The sequence below is a fragment of the Colletes latitarsis genome, chromosome 12 (genome assembly GCF_051014445.1).
Source record: "Colletes latitarsis isolate SP2378_abdomen chromosome 12, iyColLati1, whole genome shotgun sequence".
Classification (NCBI taxonomy): Eukaryota; Metazoa; Arthropoda; class Insecta; order Hymenoptera; family Colletidae; genus Colletes; species Colletes latitarsis.
Genome location: NC_135145.1, coordinates 22799154 through 22818348, shown reverse-complemented (window position 1 = coordinate 22818348; position 19195 = coordinate 22799154). Strand labels below are relative to the sequence as shown.

At 37.0% G+C, this 19195-nt stretch overlaps 1 protein-coding gene across 1 annotated transcript; it reads right to left on the bottom strand.

Annotated features, from left to right (window-relative positions):
• Positions 1–68: 68 nt before the first annotated feature.
• On the bottom strand, positions 69–4957 carry LOC143349053 (uncharacterized). The gene is made up of 3 exons (XM_076779922.1): positions 4835–4957; positions 3344–3421; positions 69–2034 (listed from the first exon to the last, which is right to left on the bottom strand). Exons 1-3 carry the CDS (start codon positions 4940–4942, stop codon positions 1891–1893), a joined length of 330 nt encoding a protein of 109 aa, XP_076636037.1. The 5' UTR covers positions 4943–4957; the 3' UTR covers positions 69–1890.
• Between the last annotated feature and the right edge of the window lie 14238 nt (positions 4958–19195).

Below are 19195 nucleotides of genomic sequence, written 5' to 3'. Positions count from 1 at the left end.
AGAAAAAACCCATCTGGAAAACGCGTCTCGTTTGCCAAAGTATTTTTTAAGCGTAGCATTTGCCAAAGTTTCTTTTAAGTACAAGAGAGTATCGATTAGTTGCGGTAAGCTATCCGAAAACACAGAACGAGCATTGATTCGCTAAAATTCACAGCGTTGTTGCTTCTTTTGGACATTCGTAGCTGTTACCATTGTTGATCGTATAGTTAATATTGTCGTTATGTTTCTTCAATTTTTTTTTTTTTTTATTTTAGGTACCTTTTTAGCGTCTAAACCTGTCGAATCGAGCGGTCCGACGATCACGAATTTTTATTCTATAGCTACTTATACATACATATACATATATATATATATGTATAAATATGTATATATATATGCATGTATATATTTTGTGCGCGAATAGCCGCATGCACACGAAGGGAAGAATCGACTAAAGGATAACTTCTAGAACTCCGAATATTTTTTTACACACACAAAGGAAACGCGAAAATTCATTTACGTAAAGGTGTATTCGACGACGTTTGATCTCGTCGATGTTTCCCTGGTGTGGATGAGACTTTTTGCGAGAATACGAGACGAAATCGAGAGCTTGAAGGAACGAGTGTGGGAGAATTATAGACGAGACGTTACGACAAGAGATATCGAGTGTGAGACTGTATAATAATTATAAATAAATGTATACGTTAAGTCTAATAAAAATGATTCTACCGATCTTTGTCGCTACATCGGTGCGACGATACACAGGGTGTTCGGCCACCCCAGGAAAAAATTTTACTAGGACATTCTAGAGGCCAAAATAAGACGAAAATCAAGAATACTAATTTGTCGATGGAGGCTTCGTTAAAAAGTTATTAACGTTTAAAGTTCCGCCTGTGAGAACAGCTGCGCGCACGTAACTTTAAACGTTAATAACTTTTTAACGAAGCCTCCATCGACAAATTGGTATTCTTGATTTTCATCTTATTTTGGCCCCCAGAATCTCCCATTAAAATTTTTCCCACGGGTGGCCGAGCACCCTGTACATTACGTTGTCGAGGATTATAACTACACGACATAATTTATACACGTTTGTAACAGACATTTTATTACGAATTATCGTGCTCCGAGAAAGGTATAACGTGGATTATCTACGTTATTCTAGATAAACTGAGATATACCGTAAATTTCGAAGAGCAAAATTTGCTAGGATCGAAGGAAAGGGAGAAGAAAATAAAATAACTAAAACGTGTCGTTGACGAACTTGTGTGACATAGAATTTGTATGGTTGACTACGACAAATGTGGTTATAATCTACGTAACAGTATGTCGCGCTTACATGATTATGCGACTGCAGCTCGTGACATAGTCTTGCAGCAACAATCACGAAGATCTTGTCAGGTCGATTGTGTGTTCCAAAGACAACATTGTTAAAATTAGTCCTTACAAATAAACAACCGTCGCGGATTCTAGGAATTGCATCCACCTTTGCCTACAGCCTCGTCGGCCTATTTCCTTCGTGACAGATTTCGAGAAGAATTTTTTCATCGTTTATCGACAGATAAAAAATTATTCTCAAAAAAATTACGGAACATTCGCTGACTTCAACGCTCCATTCGTCGTTCTGGAATATACATATATTATTTAATCACTTTAGCTTTCATATTCGAGTTAGTAATAGCTACAATACTGGCACCTTATTATCTATAAACGAATAAACAGTACAGGTGCTGATTTTTGGTTGAAAAAGTACAACGAAGGGAACGTTTCCATTAAAAAATACTAATTGCGAATGGTAGGTCTCTGTCGTGAGCGTGTTCCGTGAAGGATTCGGGTCTGATAATGAACCATGTTAAACATCTTTCTCCTCTCTTCTGCAGGGTTGATTTGTTGCTGCTGATTTTCATGGAATTGTTACAGACGGCCTCGATGCTTGGACGACAGCATCTTTTTCACGGAAAACATGCTCATGGATAATCCAACGGTAGCAAGGACAAAAGCCGACTTCGTCGCGTTACGTTCGACTATATTTCTACGTACTGCCTGTGAAACAGCTCCCTGAAAGAGAAGTAATCTATCAATTTATGGTTCTTGGTTTTTAGGTACATCTAACCAATGCCACCAATGGTATCAACAGTCTTTAAAAATATTAAATCCACCACTGAATTAATTTTCAAGAAAGAATTATTAAAATCTACTTATAGTCTTGAAAACAGAGCCACCCTAATAGTTTGGAAGATAGTAAACAATTCCATATTCAAACTAAATTGTAATTATCAAATTACAGTGAGGCTGTTAAAAACAGTGGTGGTGTTGGTGAAGTATATAATTACCCCGTTTGTTTATATGGTTATTCTAAGATACATTAGAATCTATTTAAATAAAACTGTTTGTTATCAAGTCGTAGTGAAACGACCGAGATAACTGAAATGTTAAATTCTTGCAGATAGGGTCACGCTAACATAAAATGCACGACATATCCCATACTATCTAGGGCAAAACTAGTGTTAGAATATTATGGAAATATAATAATATCTCGGTGAATTTTAGCGAAGTTAAAAAATCTTAAAAAATTTATCACTTATTTTACATTAGATTCTAAATTATGAATAAATTTCAAAAATATTATATTTTCACATATTTCGTTCCCCGCCCCTACAAACTTCGTATCTAATCAATCGTGCGAAAATTTTTACTAGGAGATTCTAGAAGCCAAAATAAGGCGAAAATCAAGAATACTAATTTGTCGATGGAAGCTTTGTTAAAAAGTTATTAACGTTTAAAGTTCCGCCTGTACTGAATTTTTTTCTCGAAAGTGGGTAGGATTTCGAGGGTATGTGTATTCACCAAAAATTATTGGAATTGACCCCCGCAACCGAAAATAATTTTTCCAGAACGATTTGAAATTTTTTAATTTTGTTGGAAAATTTCACACCTTCTCGAATTTTTTTCTCGAAAGTGGGTAGGATTTCGGGGGTATGTCTATTCACCAAAAATGCTTATAATTGACCCCTGTAACTAAATATAATTTTTTAAATATGATTTGAAATTTTTCAATTTCGTCTAAAAATTTCAGTAACTACTCGAATTTTTTTCTCGAAACTGAGTAGGATTTCGAGGGTATGTCTAATGACCAAAACTGATTGTAATTGACCCCTGCAACCGAAAATAATTTTTCCAGAACGATTTGAAATTTTTTAATTTAATTTTTTAATAGCTTTTTAAGGAAGCCTCAGTCAAGAAATTGATATTCTTGATTTTCGTCTTAGTTTGGCCTCTAGAATCTCTCATTAAAGATTTTCCTTGTATAATGACTAAAGGTGCCAACACAATACGTTTGCACTTGTCGAATGCAAGTGCATTTTACCTGTTGAAGCGATAACCTGAGAGAGTAGAGGGTGGCAGGAGTCAAATACATCTCTAACACCACAGCTGGCTTCGTACTCTGAAATAAAAAGATTATGTTTCGGTTACGTAAAATACGGGCGCCAAATTTAAAAACGAAGGACACGTGACATTGGAACGCGTCCATGATCGATGATTACGGTGAATAGTTGGAATATCAATCGGTTACGCGACGTTTGCGCTTGAAATAAGAATAGTACGTACAGTATCGTTCGATAATACGTACGTACGTTTTCCTCCTCGTGCGAACGATAATGAAAGTCGGTCTTACGAGGAACAAGTTTCCACCATTTTATTCGATCGGAAATTTGATATATTTAATCGATGTATATCAGTTACGATCGAAGGTAATAAAAACGATTTATCCACGTGATAAAAGTAAAAGATTTGGTCAAAGAATTACTTTTGACAAGGATTACCACAGAAGTAAATAAACTGGCGCAATAAATATTAGCTGTTTTGATAAGGAAAATTGCGTAGAATTCGTTCTTTCGTTTTATAGCAGAAGATCACAGAGTTATGCGTAAATCGATATTCCACTCTTCTATGACTTCTCGAAGCAATTATTCATCTAGGTTAAAGACGTGTCACGATTTGTTTTCCCTTGACACGATCGAAGAAAGAATAACTTCGTCAGAGAAGTTGTAATTCTAGTAAGATAAGAAATGCAACGTGCAACGTTAGATAAGCAAATGCCGGGGTCGTCCAAGATTTTAATAAACTCTCTTACGCACGATACATTACTCTATATTTTAATATTTATGTAACGATGCACTATGTACCGAACAACATACGCATTCGAGGAAACTTGGTTTTGTTACTGCCTCGTTATTTAAGTTTTAGTATTTAAAGAGTTACACAAGGCGAAGCAATGAAAACGCTCTAACTCGTGTACGGAACACATCGTACTTTTTAGGATTGAATCCCAGTTATTAAATGGAACATTGCGTTCCTCGTGCTATGCACTCGCGGCTTCCTTTAAAGTTCGGTACAACATTTACATCGAATGTATAAAAATAGAAACGAACGAATCGTTGAAATTACATTGCATTCTGTACATGCGTAAAGGTCAGTTGAAACAATGCACTTGAAATTTCCTTTTACCGATAGGATATGTTGCGTGGCGGAGCTAACCTATAAATTCACGTTGCAGCAATTCTCACTAGACTTAAGAATAGCCGGCACTGATTTACGATATAGAAATAGAACAGAGAAGAGATTTTCTATCATTAGTTACGGATAATCGTGGCAGTATTTTGTAACACAAAATTTGGTGAGGTACGAAGCACGTTTCATTTATCGTTCGTAAGAATTAGACGAGGAAAATAGCGTGTTACTTTTCGGAACGTCGTCTTACATAACCGATAATGCTGTAGTTACATTTCACTGAACGGGAACACCAAAGCTACGGTTAATCGAAGGTAAAAAACGTGCTTTGGAACGATACACGTACCGTTTTGTGCGAAACTTGCCGATGAAAGAAGACGATCACCGAAAGTACGCGCTCCTTCCCTTTCAGTTGTTTCCTCGTTACTATCGATTCAACGTTTTCGAACACCATACATGCATGCTTTTCGCGCCATCTTTCGTTAGCTGGCTGTACTAGCTGTTGTTTCATCGATCGATTTGTTTAAAGTTTTATACAAAAGTTGCAGAAGGAAATTGCATTACGAATGAGCTACAGGTAGTTGAAACGTGTGTAAACGCTGAGAACTTTTCGTATTTGCCTTTTTAGATTCTAATTTTGAGGATCAAGCCTCGATGTATCCTATGGTTCATAATTAATTTAAATAATGTAAAAGCCCAGACGATGTATACGAATAGACCTTACACCTTATGGACTTCCGTGGCCCAATCTGACTGCCATACCGACCTGAAAATTCAGGGGTGATTTTAGCGGCCTCTTCTCATGGATGGTGGTCAGTTGACAAACTATTCACTGAATTAGTATTGATGGACTGACAGCTATAGCGTGTGCATAAATACATGTGAGTTGACTATGCAGGGATTGAAATTCATTTCTAAATCTGTTGGTAATATTACAAATAGCACGAAAATGATAATGGGGGTTCGAGACTCCATAAAAATGGGTCGAAAAAATACATTGGGTGAAAGATCTACTGGTATACTTCGTCTGTGACAATACTCTAGAATCTCTGATGAATCAATGAGAATCAAAACTAATCTAGTGAAGAAACTCTATATTTATGATGACTTATGCAAGGCGGATCGCAGCCAATTCGCTAATATTATTTAGTTTTTAATTAATAATTGCATTACCCAGCTAAGAGCGATACGATTATTAATTAAACGCTAAATAATATTACCCAGGTCTCACCACGAGGAGGTTGCTGCGAGTGGAGACCCAAAGAGAGATAGATGGAATCCAAGTTCCATCGATCTCCCTTTCGCAATTTTACAATCTGAATGACTAAACTAAGAAGATAGAAGGAACCCGAGTCCCTCCGATCTTCTAGTTTAGTTGTGCCAAGTAATTGTTTGGTTTAAAGAGGAGTGAAGCTAAGTCGTGAAAGACGCGACGCGACACGATGCTGAACCGTACAGCGGATCCGAAGACCGAACCTACTGCACTTGCTAACTCGATCTCTATAGAAAAATGAATGCTGCATCCCTGAATCGAGGTCTCCATTTCTCCAACGCAACCCGCCGGGAGCCCGAAGGACCCGACTTGGGTTGTCTGACAAAGAGAGAGTACCTGAGACAGGAACGACTTCCGCTGGAAGGTGTGCGTTTCCGCAGAATACGGAAACTCCACACCTTCCAGCGAAGAAACATTTTCCTTCAATCGAGCTACCAAGAGAAGGCGGTTAGACCTTTCGGACCAACTGGACGGCCGATCACATGTTCCATTCAATGGAAGAGCGGTGATCGAAGCGAGAAACGGGAGAACGAATCGAGTGAAGCTACTTATTAAACAATTACTTGACATACGGAGACGCGTACAATGGTCGTCGATGCGTAAGTTTAGTTTAATTATACCAAGTAATTGTTTGGTTTAAAGAGGAGTGAAGCTAAGTCGTGAAAGACGCGACGCGACACGATGCTGAACCGTACAGCGGATCCGAAGACCGAACCTACTGCACTTGCTAACTCGATCTCTATAGAAAAATGGATGCTGCATCCCTGAATCGAGGTCTCCATTTCTCCAACGCAACCCGCCGGGAGCCCGAAGGACCCGACTTGGGTTGTCTGACAAAGAGAGAGTACCTGAGACAGGAACGACTTCCGCTGGAAGGTGTGCGTTTCCGCAGAATACGGAAACTCCACACCTTCCAGCGAAGAAACATTTTCCTTCAACCGAGCTACCAAGAGAAGGCGGTTAGACCTTTCGGACCAACTGGACGGCCGATCACATGTTCCATTCAATGGAAGAGCGGTGATCGAAGCGAGAAACGAGAGAACGAATCGAGTGAAGCTACTTGTTAAATAATTACTTGGCATACGGAGACGCGTACAATGGTCGTCGATGCTTAAGTCTAGTTTGATTATACCAAGTAATTATTTGGTTTAAAGAGGAGTGAAGCTAAGTCGTGAGAGACGCGACGCGACACGATGCTGAACCGTACAGCGGATCCGAAGACCGAACCTACTGCACTTGCTAACTCGATCTCTATAGAAAAATGAATGCTGCATCCCTGAATCGAGGTCTCCATTTCTCCAACGCAACCCGCCGGGAGCCCGAAGGACCCGACTTGGGTTGTCTGACAAAGAGAGAGTACCTGAGACAGGAACGACTTCCGCTGGAAGGTGTGCGTTTCCGCAGGATACGGAAACTCCACACCTTCCAGCGAAGAAACATTTTCCTTCAACCGAGCTACCAAGAGAAGGCGGTTAGACCTTTCGGACCAACTGGACGGCCGATCACATGTTCCATTCAATGGAAGAGCGGTGATCGAAGCGAGAAACGGGAGAACGAATCGAGTGAAGCTACTTATTAAACAATTACTTGGCATACGGAGACGCGTACAATGGTCGTCGATGCTTAAGTCTAGTTTAATTGTACCAAGCAATTGTTTTGTTTAAAAAGAGGGGTGAAGCTAAATTTTGGGAGACGCGACGCGACGCGATGCTGAACCGTGCAGCAGATCTTCGGATCGAATCAACACTACCCTTGGTAGATTGATTTCTATTTCTAGAAATCGATCTATCATTGGCAGGCGACTAGATCTTTCGGACAAACTGGACGGCCGATCACATGTTTCGTTCAACGAAACAGTAGTGACCGAAGCAAGAAACGAGATAACGAGTCGAGAGAAGCTAGTTGTTAAACAATTGCGTGGCACATACGCGGATACACTAGAGACTTAAAATTAACGTCGAAATTTGAGCTAGCAGATTCGGAACTAAAATTGAGAAGATAGGAGAAAACGAGACTCCTATTTTCTAAATTAGTGGTACCAAGCAATTATCTCTTTTAAGAAGGGATGAAGCTAAATCGTGGGATACGCGACGCGACGCGATGCTAAACCATGCAGCAGATCTTAGGATCGAATCTACTGCCCTTGATATCTCGAGCTACCAAGGGAAGGCGATTATATCCTTTGGACCAACTACACGGCCGATCACTTGCTTTCTACATTAAAGCAGTGGTGATCGAAACGGGAAACGAGAGAACGGGAGAACGTGAAGCTACTTGGTCAATAATTACTTGGTAGGGCGCGGCAACACGGACAATAGAGAAATTTTCGACGTTAATTTTAATATTCGCGACGAAGCTTAAGACTAATGTACTTGGAATTAAAGGTCCCTCGGCGGATGAATCCCTCTGTGGTTGAATCCCTTGGTAGTTGAATCCCTGAATGATTGAATCCCTTGATGGTTGAATCCCTTGATGGTTGAATCCCTTGATGGTTGAATCCCTCTGTGGTTGAATCCCTTGGTAGATGAATCCCTTGGTAGTTGAATCCCTCGATGATTGAATCCCTTGATGGTTGAATCCCTCGGCGGTTGTAGCGTCCTCCCTCGATGTCCTTGGAATTGATCTACAATAGATCTGACCTGAAACAAAAACTGCTACTTGTGTTAGTATCATTAAAGAACACTTAATGGAGCAGATGAAAATCTATAAGTTGGACAACCTACGAAATTTAGAAACACTCATACCTAAAGAAATAAATGATGTATGTTAGTATGGGTCTTATTCTATTAGCAGTGTATTTAGCAAAATGTCCTAAGAATATTACAAATAAAGAGAAAATAAAAATTGTAATTAATTAATAAACGATGCTGATATACCTAGCTGGAGTCAATGAATTGTACGAATTGAGAATATTTTTATCGAGTCAGAATCGGAAGGAAATGAACGAAACGTCGAAACCACATCACAAATAACATCAAAGTAAAAATTATAATTAATCAACTGACGATACTGATAATCGGAAGAAAATGAACGAAACGTCGAAACCACATCACAAATAACATCAAAGTAAAAATTATAATTAATCAACTGACGATACTGATGTACGCAGGAAAGAGTCAACCGATTGTACGAAATAACAAGAAGTGAAAGCAGTATTTTATCATACATCGCCTTTCAACATCAGTTCTTGTTAGAGACAGACATGAATTCCAGAAACAATCGAAAGATAGAAACAGTAAATGACCACATATACTTAAGATACCACTAGGATTGTCAAAATTAATAATGGAAGAACAAAAATGACCAACGATTCAAGAGAATATCGATAAGGAGAAACATCCATAGAAACGAAACAGAAACCAGTAAATCAAACAAAATCAATATTTCCATCAAACGGTACTCAGAAACATACAAGTAAATTTGGCATCAATAAAATAAGAGAGGGGGAAAATTTGTACAGAGCTCACCACTGACCAGCAAGTAGTCGCAACTGGTCATCACAAGCTCACCATTGGTCAAGTGGTCAGTACCGGTCAACTGGTCAGTAGTGGTCAGCCCTGGTCAGCCCTGGTCAGCCCTGGTCAGCCCTGGTCAGCCCTGGTCAGCCCTGGTCCTCCTGGTCCCCCCTGGTCAGCCTAGGATGTTCCCGGGATACCCACCGAGCCAGGAAGTCCGTCACCCTTGGACCCCCCCGCGAGAGTGAGACATGTAAGTCTCCGCATGAGCCTTTAACGTGGTGACGGAGGAGTGGGGAGAGCACAGCGTGCGTCAGCCATCTTTACGCGTCCGATGGACAAATTATTTCGCGAAAAATTATTATTTACGCATACTGATGGGCCCTTTCATTATTCATATACCACATATTGTTAAGAATTGTTTAAACTATTGCGTTGGAATGTTAAACAATGCTAAGCTTTATTTATAATTGTTTTATTCACACCATCGACCACAGACCAGGTATACGAGTATTTGTTGATGGAGGCTTCATTAAAAAGTTATTAACAATTAAATTCAAAAGTTTCAAATCGTTCTGGAAAAATTATTTTCGGTTCCGGGGGTCAATTACAATAATTTTTGGTCAACAGACATACTCCCGAAATCCTACTCAGTTTCGAGAAAAAAATTCGAGAATGCCTGCTTTCGAGAAATGTAAGCGACGTCAGCGATGCAAGAGCGAGAAAGAAAGCGAGTATCAGCCTGTTCTTTTCGGCTAGTGTGCGAAAGTGGAGTGAGGAGTTCCTGTGGTTCTGTTTTAGCAAAGTTACCATTGGGCGGAAATGTGGTCTAAATTGACTGTCATACCGACATAAAAATTAAGAGGTGATTTTAGCGTCCTCTTCCCATGTGGTGGTCAGTTGAGAAACTATGCACAGAGTTAGTTTCATGGGGCAAACTGACCGTAGCGTGCGTGACTTTCAATCGTGTTCTATCAAGTTCGTATTTTAGTTCGTTTGTGATGTGTGTCTAACGTAATAAATATCTTAGCATCGCCAATGTACATAGGCTAGTCAGTGAAAGTTTCGTTCTTGATAAATTGAAATATTTACAGTCGTTGAGAACATTTATGTTTCGTGGCATTGACCCTGTACTTGCGGGAGCGAGAGTCGAGCGTTGACCGTAGTTCCGCGAAGGATGGAATTCCGGGAAAATACATCAGCAGATAACAAACTTGTTAAAACCGGCTACGCTGCATCGTAATTTCTACCTGAGGTACCCAGCAACGAAAGTATCTACGATATAATTCAAAACTCGAGGTTTGAAGTTTCCCCTACCCTCTGCCCACTTCGTGATGTCGCTGCTAGTGGAACAGGTTCGTGCACGTACAAGGTCATTGTCATTCGTTCTGTAGATTTTGGCACGAACGGACGTATCGGTAGCTTCTCGACTAATAATAAGGTATATACGTTTTACATATCGATATCTAAACGCTTTTAATCACCATTCCTACTCTTCATTACTCTCTAACGGTGCCTTCGTTTAGAATTCATACATTTTTACTACAAACTGAATCGGAATTGTGACAAAAAGTGAATCGTGTTTCGTACGTTTTCTTCAACCGGCGTTGATTCATTATATTGTATTCGTATCTTGTACTTATTATTTCAAGTTCAATTACTGTTTAATTACGATTAGGTATGTTCAGTGTAATGCATTTGATTTTAATTCGTATTTTATTTCTGTTGCAGTCTCTGATTGGAATTCAAACACGAGGCAAACTATCGGCATGCAACCAACGCCATTGGACTTGGAAACATTGAAATGGCGCCAACTTGAAATGGTTTACTAAGGATTAGTAAGATTTAATATACATATATTATTATAATAAGTGTCATTTATACAGTTTTTTATATATTTTTATCGTTTTATCGAGCTATTATATGTCAGAAGCATGATGTGTCAGTGTTGAGGTTAAATAATAAATAATTTTTTAATTTGGTTTATAATCGATTTCGATTAAGTGGCAAATTAAATTAGAATTAATTGACGTATTTTATTGAATTTTGATCGCGATTACACATTTCCGATGTCAAATACTTATGGACTTTTTACAAATCTCACTATGAATGGTTGCAATTGCATTCGCATACAATTTTCCATGTAAGTTGAATAGAACAGAGAAATTACGTAATTATTACATGCCATGGAGATACAAGTAAATAACAAGCTTTAATTGTTGCACATTTCAGAACATTTATAAAAATTAAAATGTATATTACAATATAATTCAGTTAATACCATCATGCTGGCGACTCTAGTAATAAAACACTGATAATATTTTTAAATCGAGCAATTATTTTATAATTGCCTTCATTAATAACATTTTATCATTCAAATTTACAGTTGTTGAGAAAATGTAACTTTTATCTTTACGATCTACTATGGTCAGAAGGTACTACATGTATTATTTTAAACAAATAGCAGTATTTCCATTAATAGTTACTAAATTAAATAAGAAAAAAATATAGGAAAGCACAGGTGTGCTTCTTTCATATTTCTTGTGTCCTCTCCCACTTATTTTCAGGAAATTTGTTGGCCACGTGCAATGTGGCTGGTAGCTTCGGTGATTGTTCGTAGCAACAGTTTGTTTTTCAGGGCAAAATGACCCTTGGTAAATAGTCCTTTATATGTTAGGCAAACGCGTCAATAGAATCAGTGTTTCTCACGCAATTTTAAATTATTTCTAGAGCATCGTGGCTCTCTTTGTTTTATGATCGCGAAAGTAGAGTCATTTGATCGCCGATTTCAATCTTCGGTCGCGATAATGTAGCTTTATTCCTCCCAATAAACTTAACCAATTTTTCCCTTTGAAATTAAAATTTCGTTACCGGTGCTAGAGTCAGTGCATCACCGAAGAGGAGTATTGGGCAATGCTTCACAAGCAAACAATGTAGGTATAGATTTATACTTTTAAATTTGTAATTAAAAATCTCTATAGTTTTAACAATAGATTTTAATTGTTTTCTTGCAGTCTCTTTTCAGTTTCCAAACCTGATCCTGGAACCCAGCAGGAGTACCCAGGGGGTATCGGGTGCTGGACCACAAGCGGACAATGTAAGTATAAATTTATAGTTTGAAATTTTGAATTAAAAATCTCTATAATTTAAACAATATATTCTAATTGTTTTCTTGCATTCTTCTTACAGTGTCTGGACCTGAACCTAACCAGCAGGACCATGCTGACTGATGGATGACTTCCCCTGAACAGCAACGCTCTTATGCAGTCATTGCAGAGGTACAAGTTCATCATTGGTGAGTTGCATGTAATTTTTATTCCTCTGGTCCCCAACCATGTTGTAGGATGAAAGATCCGAATCAGCACGGGTGACCGGTTGTATACTTGCTTTCTGTGACGAGTTAAGTGACCATGGGTATTGAAAATACCCATGAGTAGTAACACCAATTGTTATATTTTTTTAGTGTAGGCTAGGGTCTTCTTGCACTCGCGTTTTTTAAAGTTACAAATATTAGACAATATGATTATTATAAAATTTGTATAAAAATATATAAAACAGTTTTTATTAAATATATGAAATGTTTTCATTAACTTTATATGAGTTATATGATTCAATAGAATATGATATGATGGAGCATAATATAAATATCAATTTCTATAACGTACAATAATTTTAATAACATTAATATAATTTTTAAATATTGATCATTTCCTTAATTAATACATCATATGATGTATTTTACGTGCAAGAAGACATTTCGCGACTGGTCGATTTTTGAGTCAAAGTAACATGTATTGTATACTAGTTTTATCTTATTAAAAATTTACTTTGACGACAGAATCGACCATGGATTGTCGAATTTTTTATATAATGATTTATTAAACTTATTTCAATTTTCAAATAAATTAATTCAATTTTAAAACAAATTATCATAAAACCTTAAATAAAGTCTTTTGCTTGAGATAATTAAATTTCAATTCTAATAGTTTGTTTTGAATAATAATATTTTTCAATATTAATGTATTGTGTTGTTGATATATTTGAGATAACAAGTCGAGTCTATTGATTAAAAATTAAATAAAAATTACCGCTTAGCTATATTTAATTAACAACTTTTTCTAGTCAGGATTTTCAGATTATTCTTTCCGTGTTCGCTGCCCAAGTTCATGCACATGCCCAGGTGCTATTTGCACGAGCGAAGGCAACGGGCACGATGACTTAGTTTATAACAATTTATAATAATATATTGACGACTGACATTGGCTAGTGTATCGTGCACGATGTACTTTCCACATATGTGTGTGTGGTTAGGTTGTGGGAAGTGCGTCGTTTCAGAGATTTTTGTAATTGTAATATTTATACAGAATTTGCTAAGAATAGATTTTTATCAGTTGCAATGATAATTGTCAGTATTGCATTTATAAAAGTAATATCATCGAATGCTTAATAGATTTACAATCTTAATACTTTTAAACGTTAAATGAATTGAATAAATAAATTAAAACGTTCCATATAAATGTTTTTATATATAATAAAAATACGCAATGGTCTCTAGTCTTTGTCAGTCGATTTCAGGAAATGGTACGTACATTTAGAGTGTGAATGTTTGCAATGTCCGGGTGTCGGGGGAACCCCGGGGAGTCCCCTCTAGTTTAGGTCGCGCCCGGACATTAAGAATGAGAACCGTGGAGTGTTTGTTTGCGAGAATGAGTTTTGCAATTTTTTAAATATAGGGTCAGGTAGGTAGGTAACTTCTCTGGTGTGTGTGTGCTTAATCTAAGTAGGTAGGGCCAGGTCAGGACTGTCCACATTAGCAATTCGGGTAGGCGCGTTTTCGCATGGCAGTCCTGTTCCTGTAGTTACGATTTCGAGAGTAGAAATCTTGCTGATTCAAACAGTTTATGCTGTTTGTTTTAGCTTTATTTTCGACTCCTCGAATCGCGCGACTCTCAAAGTCGCTCTCTCGCGCTCGCGATCGTGGTTAGGTCCCTTGCGAAACGCTCGTCCCGCTTGAGATTCAACCACGTATGCTCGACCAACAATTCGTATATTGTTGGAAGACTGCGTATTGCACGAAATCTCGAGCCGAGTCTTAAGTAAGTTTCAGACATCGGCAGGACCGCCGAAGAAAGAAGGGACTCATGGAGTTGAAGAGGCCCTAACAAATTGTTTCAAGAGCGGGCTGCAACAAATGGCTTTTCATCTTCATCCTCGGATGAGCATGGAAAGTCATTCCTGTTACTATTATGTCACTTAAATCGTCAGTAGTTTTGTAGTTAGTTTCTCTGGCTCACGTATGCATGTACTTTGTACATGATTGCACCATACATGCCAGCCATCAAGCCTACTCGCGATTTCAATATGAATATTAACATGTTTACTGCCATCTCAAACTTGCATTTATTTTTTAATAATACTTTGAACGAAATCTAATATTTGTAATAGAATAATACAATAACATATGCATCATTGAATATATTCAATTTATATTTTTCATGATATAATTTCTTCAAACATGGCAGTCAATATGTTAATGATTTTTCTTATTCAACATAGAGTTGCGTACATACAATAATCGCGTTTGCTTTTAGAGTTGCGAATTGCTATTTTTCGCGTTTCCTTTTCAGGGTAGTGTTGCGAATTCTATACGCGATTGCTTTTATTGTTATTTAAAAATAGCGTTGCGATTGTCACTGATCGGTTTGGTCTTAGCGTTGCGAATTACTATTTTTCGCGTTTGCTTTTCAGGGTAGTGTTGCGAACAATCACGATTCGCGTTGCTTTTTTACTCTTTTATACATATAATGAATATCAACCGCGTTTGCTATTTTCATATTATAAATTAGCGTTGCGATTTCTATTTATCGTGCGATTTTTTTAGCGTTGCGATACTTTGAATGCCCAAATTCTTCCCCAAATGTAGTAATAGAAGTAGTTAGATTATTTTGTGGCCAGTACATGTATATTTACATGTACAATTAACCCATCATTCAAGTTAGAGTTGCGAATAATAATAAAATGGTCGCGTTTGTACGTAGAGTTGCGAATATTTATCGCGTTGATATGTTAGTGTTGCGAATAAAGACGATTCGCGATTGTTTTAATGCAAACCTAGGAACCGGGAGTTTGCTTTAAAAATAGCGTTGCGAATTATTGATAAACGCGATTGCTATTAGAGTTGCGAATTACTATTTTTCGCGTTTGCTTTTCAGGGTAGCGTTGCGAATAATTAGCATTCGCGGTTGCTTTTATTCTTATAAATCGCGTTTGGAATTTTTCTATTATAAATTAGCGTTGCGATTGTTGATTGATCGCGTTGTTTGCCCCTTAGTGTTGCGTTATTTTAAATATCTAGCTTCATCCCAACAAGTGCCACTGTACTGTAGTTAGTAGTAGTTTGACGTAGTTAGTTTATTTCATACATGTATCTACCACGGAAGACACCAGCACCAGAACCAGCATTTTTGGGCAAAACGCGATTCTTTATTAGCGTTGCGAGACAAATATAATATTTTCATTAAAAATAGAGTTGCGAAAAATATACAATAAGCGCGTTTGTCTGTAGAGTTGCGAATTACTATTTTTCGCGTTTCCTTTTCAGGGCAGTGTTGCGAATTCTATACGCGATTGCTTTTATCGTTATTTAAAAATAGCGTTGCGATTGTCACTGATCGGTTTGGTCTTAGCGTTGCGAAATACTATTTTTCGCGTTTGCTTTTCAGGGTAGTGTTGCGAATAATTACCATTCGCGGTTGTTTTTATTCTTATAAATCGCGTTTGGAATTTTTCTATTATAAATTAGAGTTGCGATCATGATTTATCGCGTTATTTATTAAGTAGTGTTGCGATACATTGCCCTAAAAATGACGCTGGCCACTGCTGCAGAATCAGGACACAGCTATTATTCGACAAAGCCTCAAAAGGCTCAACGAAATTATTAAAATTAGTGTTGCGTATTATTGAATATGGGTGCACGCGATATAATTAATAAAACAACCCTTTGTGGTTTATTTTGCGAACAATAAGCACCACTCGCGTATACTTTTGTACTTAATAAATTAGCGTTGCGATAAAAAGAATGGTCCACTCACGTGTTGCTTTGAATTTATAAGTGGACAATTTATTCTATGTAAAATATATTTTTTTTATATATTTACCAATGGAAATACTGCTCGAAATTACTATTTTATACAGATCAAATGTTTCATCTTTCATAACGTGTATAAATTTGTAATTTTTATGAATTTATAATTTTCATGTATTCATAGATCTTTATCACAGATTTGTGATGTATTTAAAAATGCTCTTTTATAATTAAATTGGTCATAGATTGAATTCACGATTTCAATGTATATCAGTAATTATTTATTATTAGAGTTATTCATTTTTTCGGGGTATAGTAACTTTTCCGGCTGTAATATTTATTTGTAAATAGTGGATTTTTTTATAAATTTTCGGAATTCTTTGCATTGATTAAAGTTTGTTCGCGGTCATTCTTTTAATTAATGGAAAATAAAATGCTTACATCAAAAGGGTATGCAAATTGCAATTCGATATTTCGTATTGAGAGTTAATTTCCGCGTAGAATCGATATCTATGTTCGTTATTGCTTTTTAGTATGAATCAAATCTTGTATTCAATAGAGCAAAATATAATAATTGCAATATATACGTTTTAATTCACGCATTTAATAAAATGAAAATTCTTTAATTGTTCAAAAATTAATTTCATAATATCAATTTTACTATGATCAATGAACGTGATTTTATTTTGACACTACGTTATTATTATTTCCCGTGTGCACTAATACATTTCCATTTCAGCTACTAATCCTTTGAACAAGTTCTTTTTACAGAGTACATAAGCATCGAAGAATGAAATTGGAAGTGGTACATGGACTCGAATTTGACCGCTTTTAGGGAAACATCTGTTGCATACAATTTTATTTATCGTCTTAATTTATGTTTCAGGTAAACATCGTGGGATCAATAGAAAATCTTCAAGAAGAAAATATCTCTTCATATATCTTTATTTCGTATCAATTATACATATTTATTGTATGTGAGTTATATTTTAGAAATGCATCGTGGGATTGACAAAGACATCATCAGGAAGATTATATCTGCAGATTGTGTTAGAATTAAGTATAAATAATAATTACGCGATTATAAATACTTTGACTGTAAGATACGCGAGTGTACATTTATTGTAAGAACGGCGTCTTATGATTAGTATTAAGTTACGTATTAGTATTTTAGTAAGTAAGATTCATAGGTGCAGTTGCAGATTTGTACGTGGTTCATCAGTGTCTTATTAGACACCAATTCATGTTAATACATGTCAGTGTTCGTACGTGCAGTTGCACATTTCCATTTCGTTCTTAGAACACATGTGGTGAATTGTCACGCATGTATCAACATTCTGTTAGATTTTTCATCTCTGTATCAGTTAGAGTTTGTTCGTGCAGTTGCACATTCCAATTTCGTTCTTAGGAAACATGTGGTGGATTGCCACGCATGTATTTTACTAGTTTTTGGTCTCTTTTTTCGAGCAGTTCTTTCGAGAACTCTTCCTCTATTGCTAGTTTCTCTGGACGAAGATAGTTAGGATTCCTCGCCAAAGGAGGGTGGTTGGGGCGAGGCTAGGGCGGGTCTCCATTCGCAGCAACCTCCTCGCGGTGAGACCTGGGTCATTATTATTTAGTATGTAATTAATAGAGTTATTAATTACATAGCAAATAAAATGAGCTAATGGCTGCGATCGTCCTCGTATAGTTTCACATGTGTTCTTCTGAAACTATTCTCATAAAAATTTCGATACACTCGTCGAATATAGATCGATTTAGGTTTGGATCACTTTCATGTTGGTTCTCTCGGCATACTTAGTTTTATTTCTCACCGTGAACAGCGTTGAATTCTTATTCCATACTAAATCAATAATGTTGAAATGGCAAAGAGGTTTTCTACAGTGTTCAGAGTCTTTGAATAAAAGGTTCGATCGAACATATCGAATTGTGTTTGCAATTTTATTAATATTAGTAACGTTAATTCGTGCGCAGAATTCTCTCGTAGTGGACACGAATGATTTATGGATCATTTTGCGGTCGATAACGTGGATTCGTCGCTCAAAATTAGGAAATGAAAGAACAGATTTGGGATTATTTGCCTCCATTTTTTCCAATAAATTTAAAAAATCCTTGAGTAAACCAGAGTCTCTATAAACAAGCCAACATGCCGTAAAATGTAATTAATTCCGTTTTTCATCGATTTTCATATCTTCTTGGTGACCTTTCACAGGCAATTCTTCGTGAATGATGGAGGGTGGTTAAAAAACAAAAGAGTTGTTGTAATTCCATGCCCTGCCATAATAAGCGCTATGATCGTTTTCTACAGCTCGTTGGTAAAGTTGCGAGCGACGTCGGAATTATGATGGGGCTCTAGAACTCGAGAGAAATGGGCCGAAAAAATATATTGGATGTAACGTTTGCTTGTATACCTCGTCTGTGATATCACTTATTGACCAATGATATCAGTGCAATTTTAATCGTCACTATTAATCCAGCAGTCTCTTATTCGTGTTTATCGTGCGATGATAAGCGGCTGCAGACATATGTATGAATTTTCGACCGTGAGAAAAAAAAGTGCATGACTGTTCTCAGGAATGAATTAGGTTAACGTAGATTTGTGTGTTTCGGTAGATTGTGGTTCATACAGTCGTCGTTGATTTATTCTACTATCGCAGACGAGGAATAGAATAGAGGAATTCATTTAATTTTGTAACCGTATAAATATTTGAAGATGTTTGAGAATAGTTCTATCTCCTGTCGTAAAAAAGAAAATTATAGTCCGATTAACGGCATATACGCGAGTCTGTAGGCGATACGCCGAGTCCCATCTTGGAAATTAACTAAGAAACTCCGTGGAACGAGAGTCTTTGTAATCACTTTACCCGGAACGGACAGATTTTAGATAATTATAGC

Excerpts from the sequence above, each read along its gene's own strand:
- LOC143349053 (XM_076779922.1), bottom strand. The coding sequence starts at position 4,942 with ATGGTGTTCGAAAACGTTGAATCGATAGTAACGAGGAAACAACTGAAA. Across the intron at positions 3,422-4,834 it reads GGCAAGTTTCGCACAAAACG|AGTACGAAGCCAGCTGTGGT; the intron begins GTACGTGTATCG and ends TTTTTATTTCAG. Across the intron at positions 2,035-3,343 it reads TCAGGTTATCGCTTCAACAG|GGAGCTGTTTCACAGGCAGT; the intron begins GTAAAATGCACT and ends CTTCTCTTTCAG.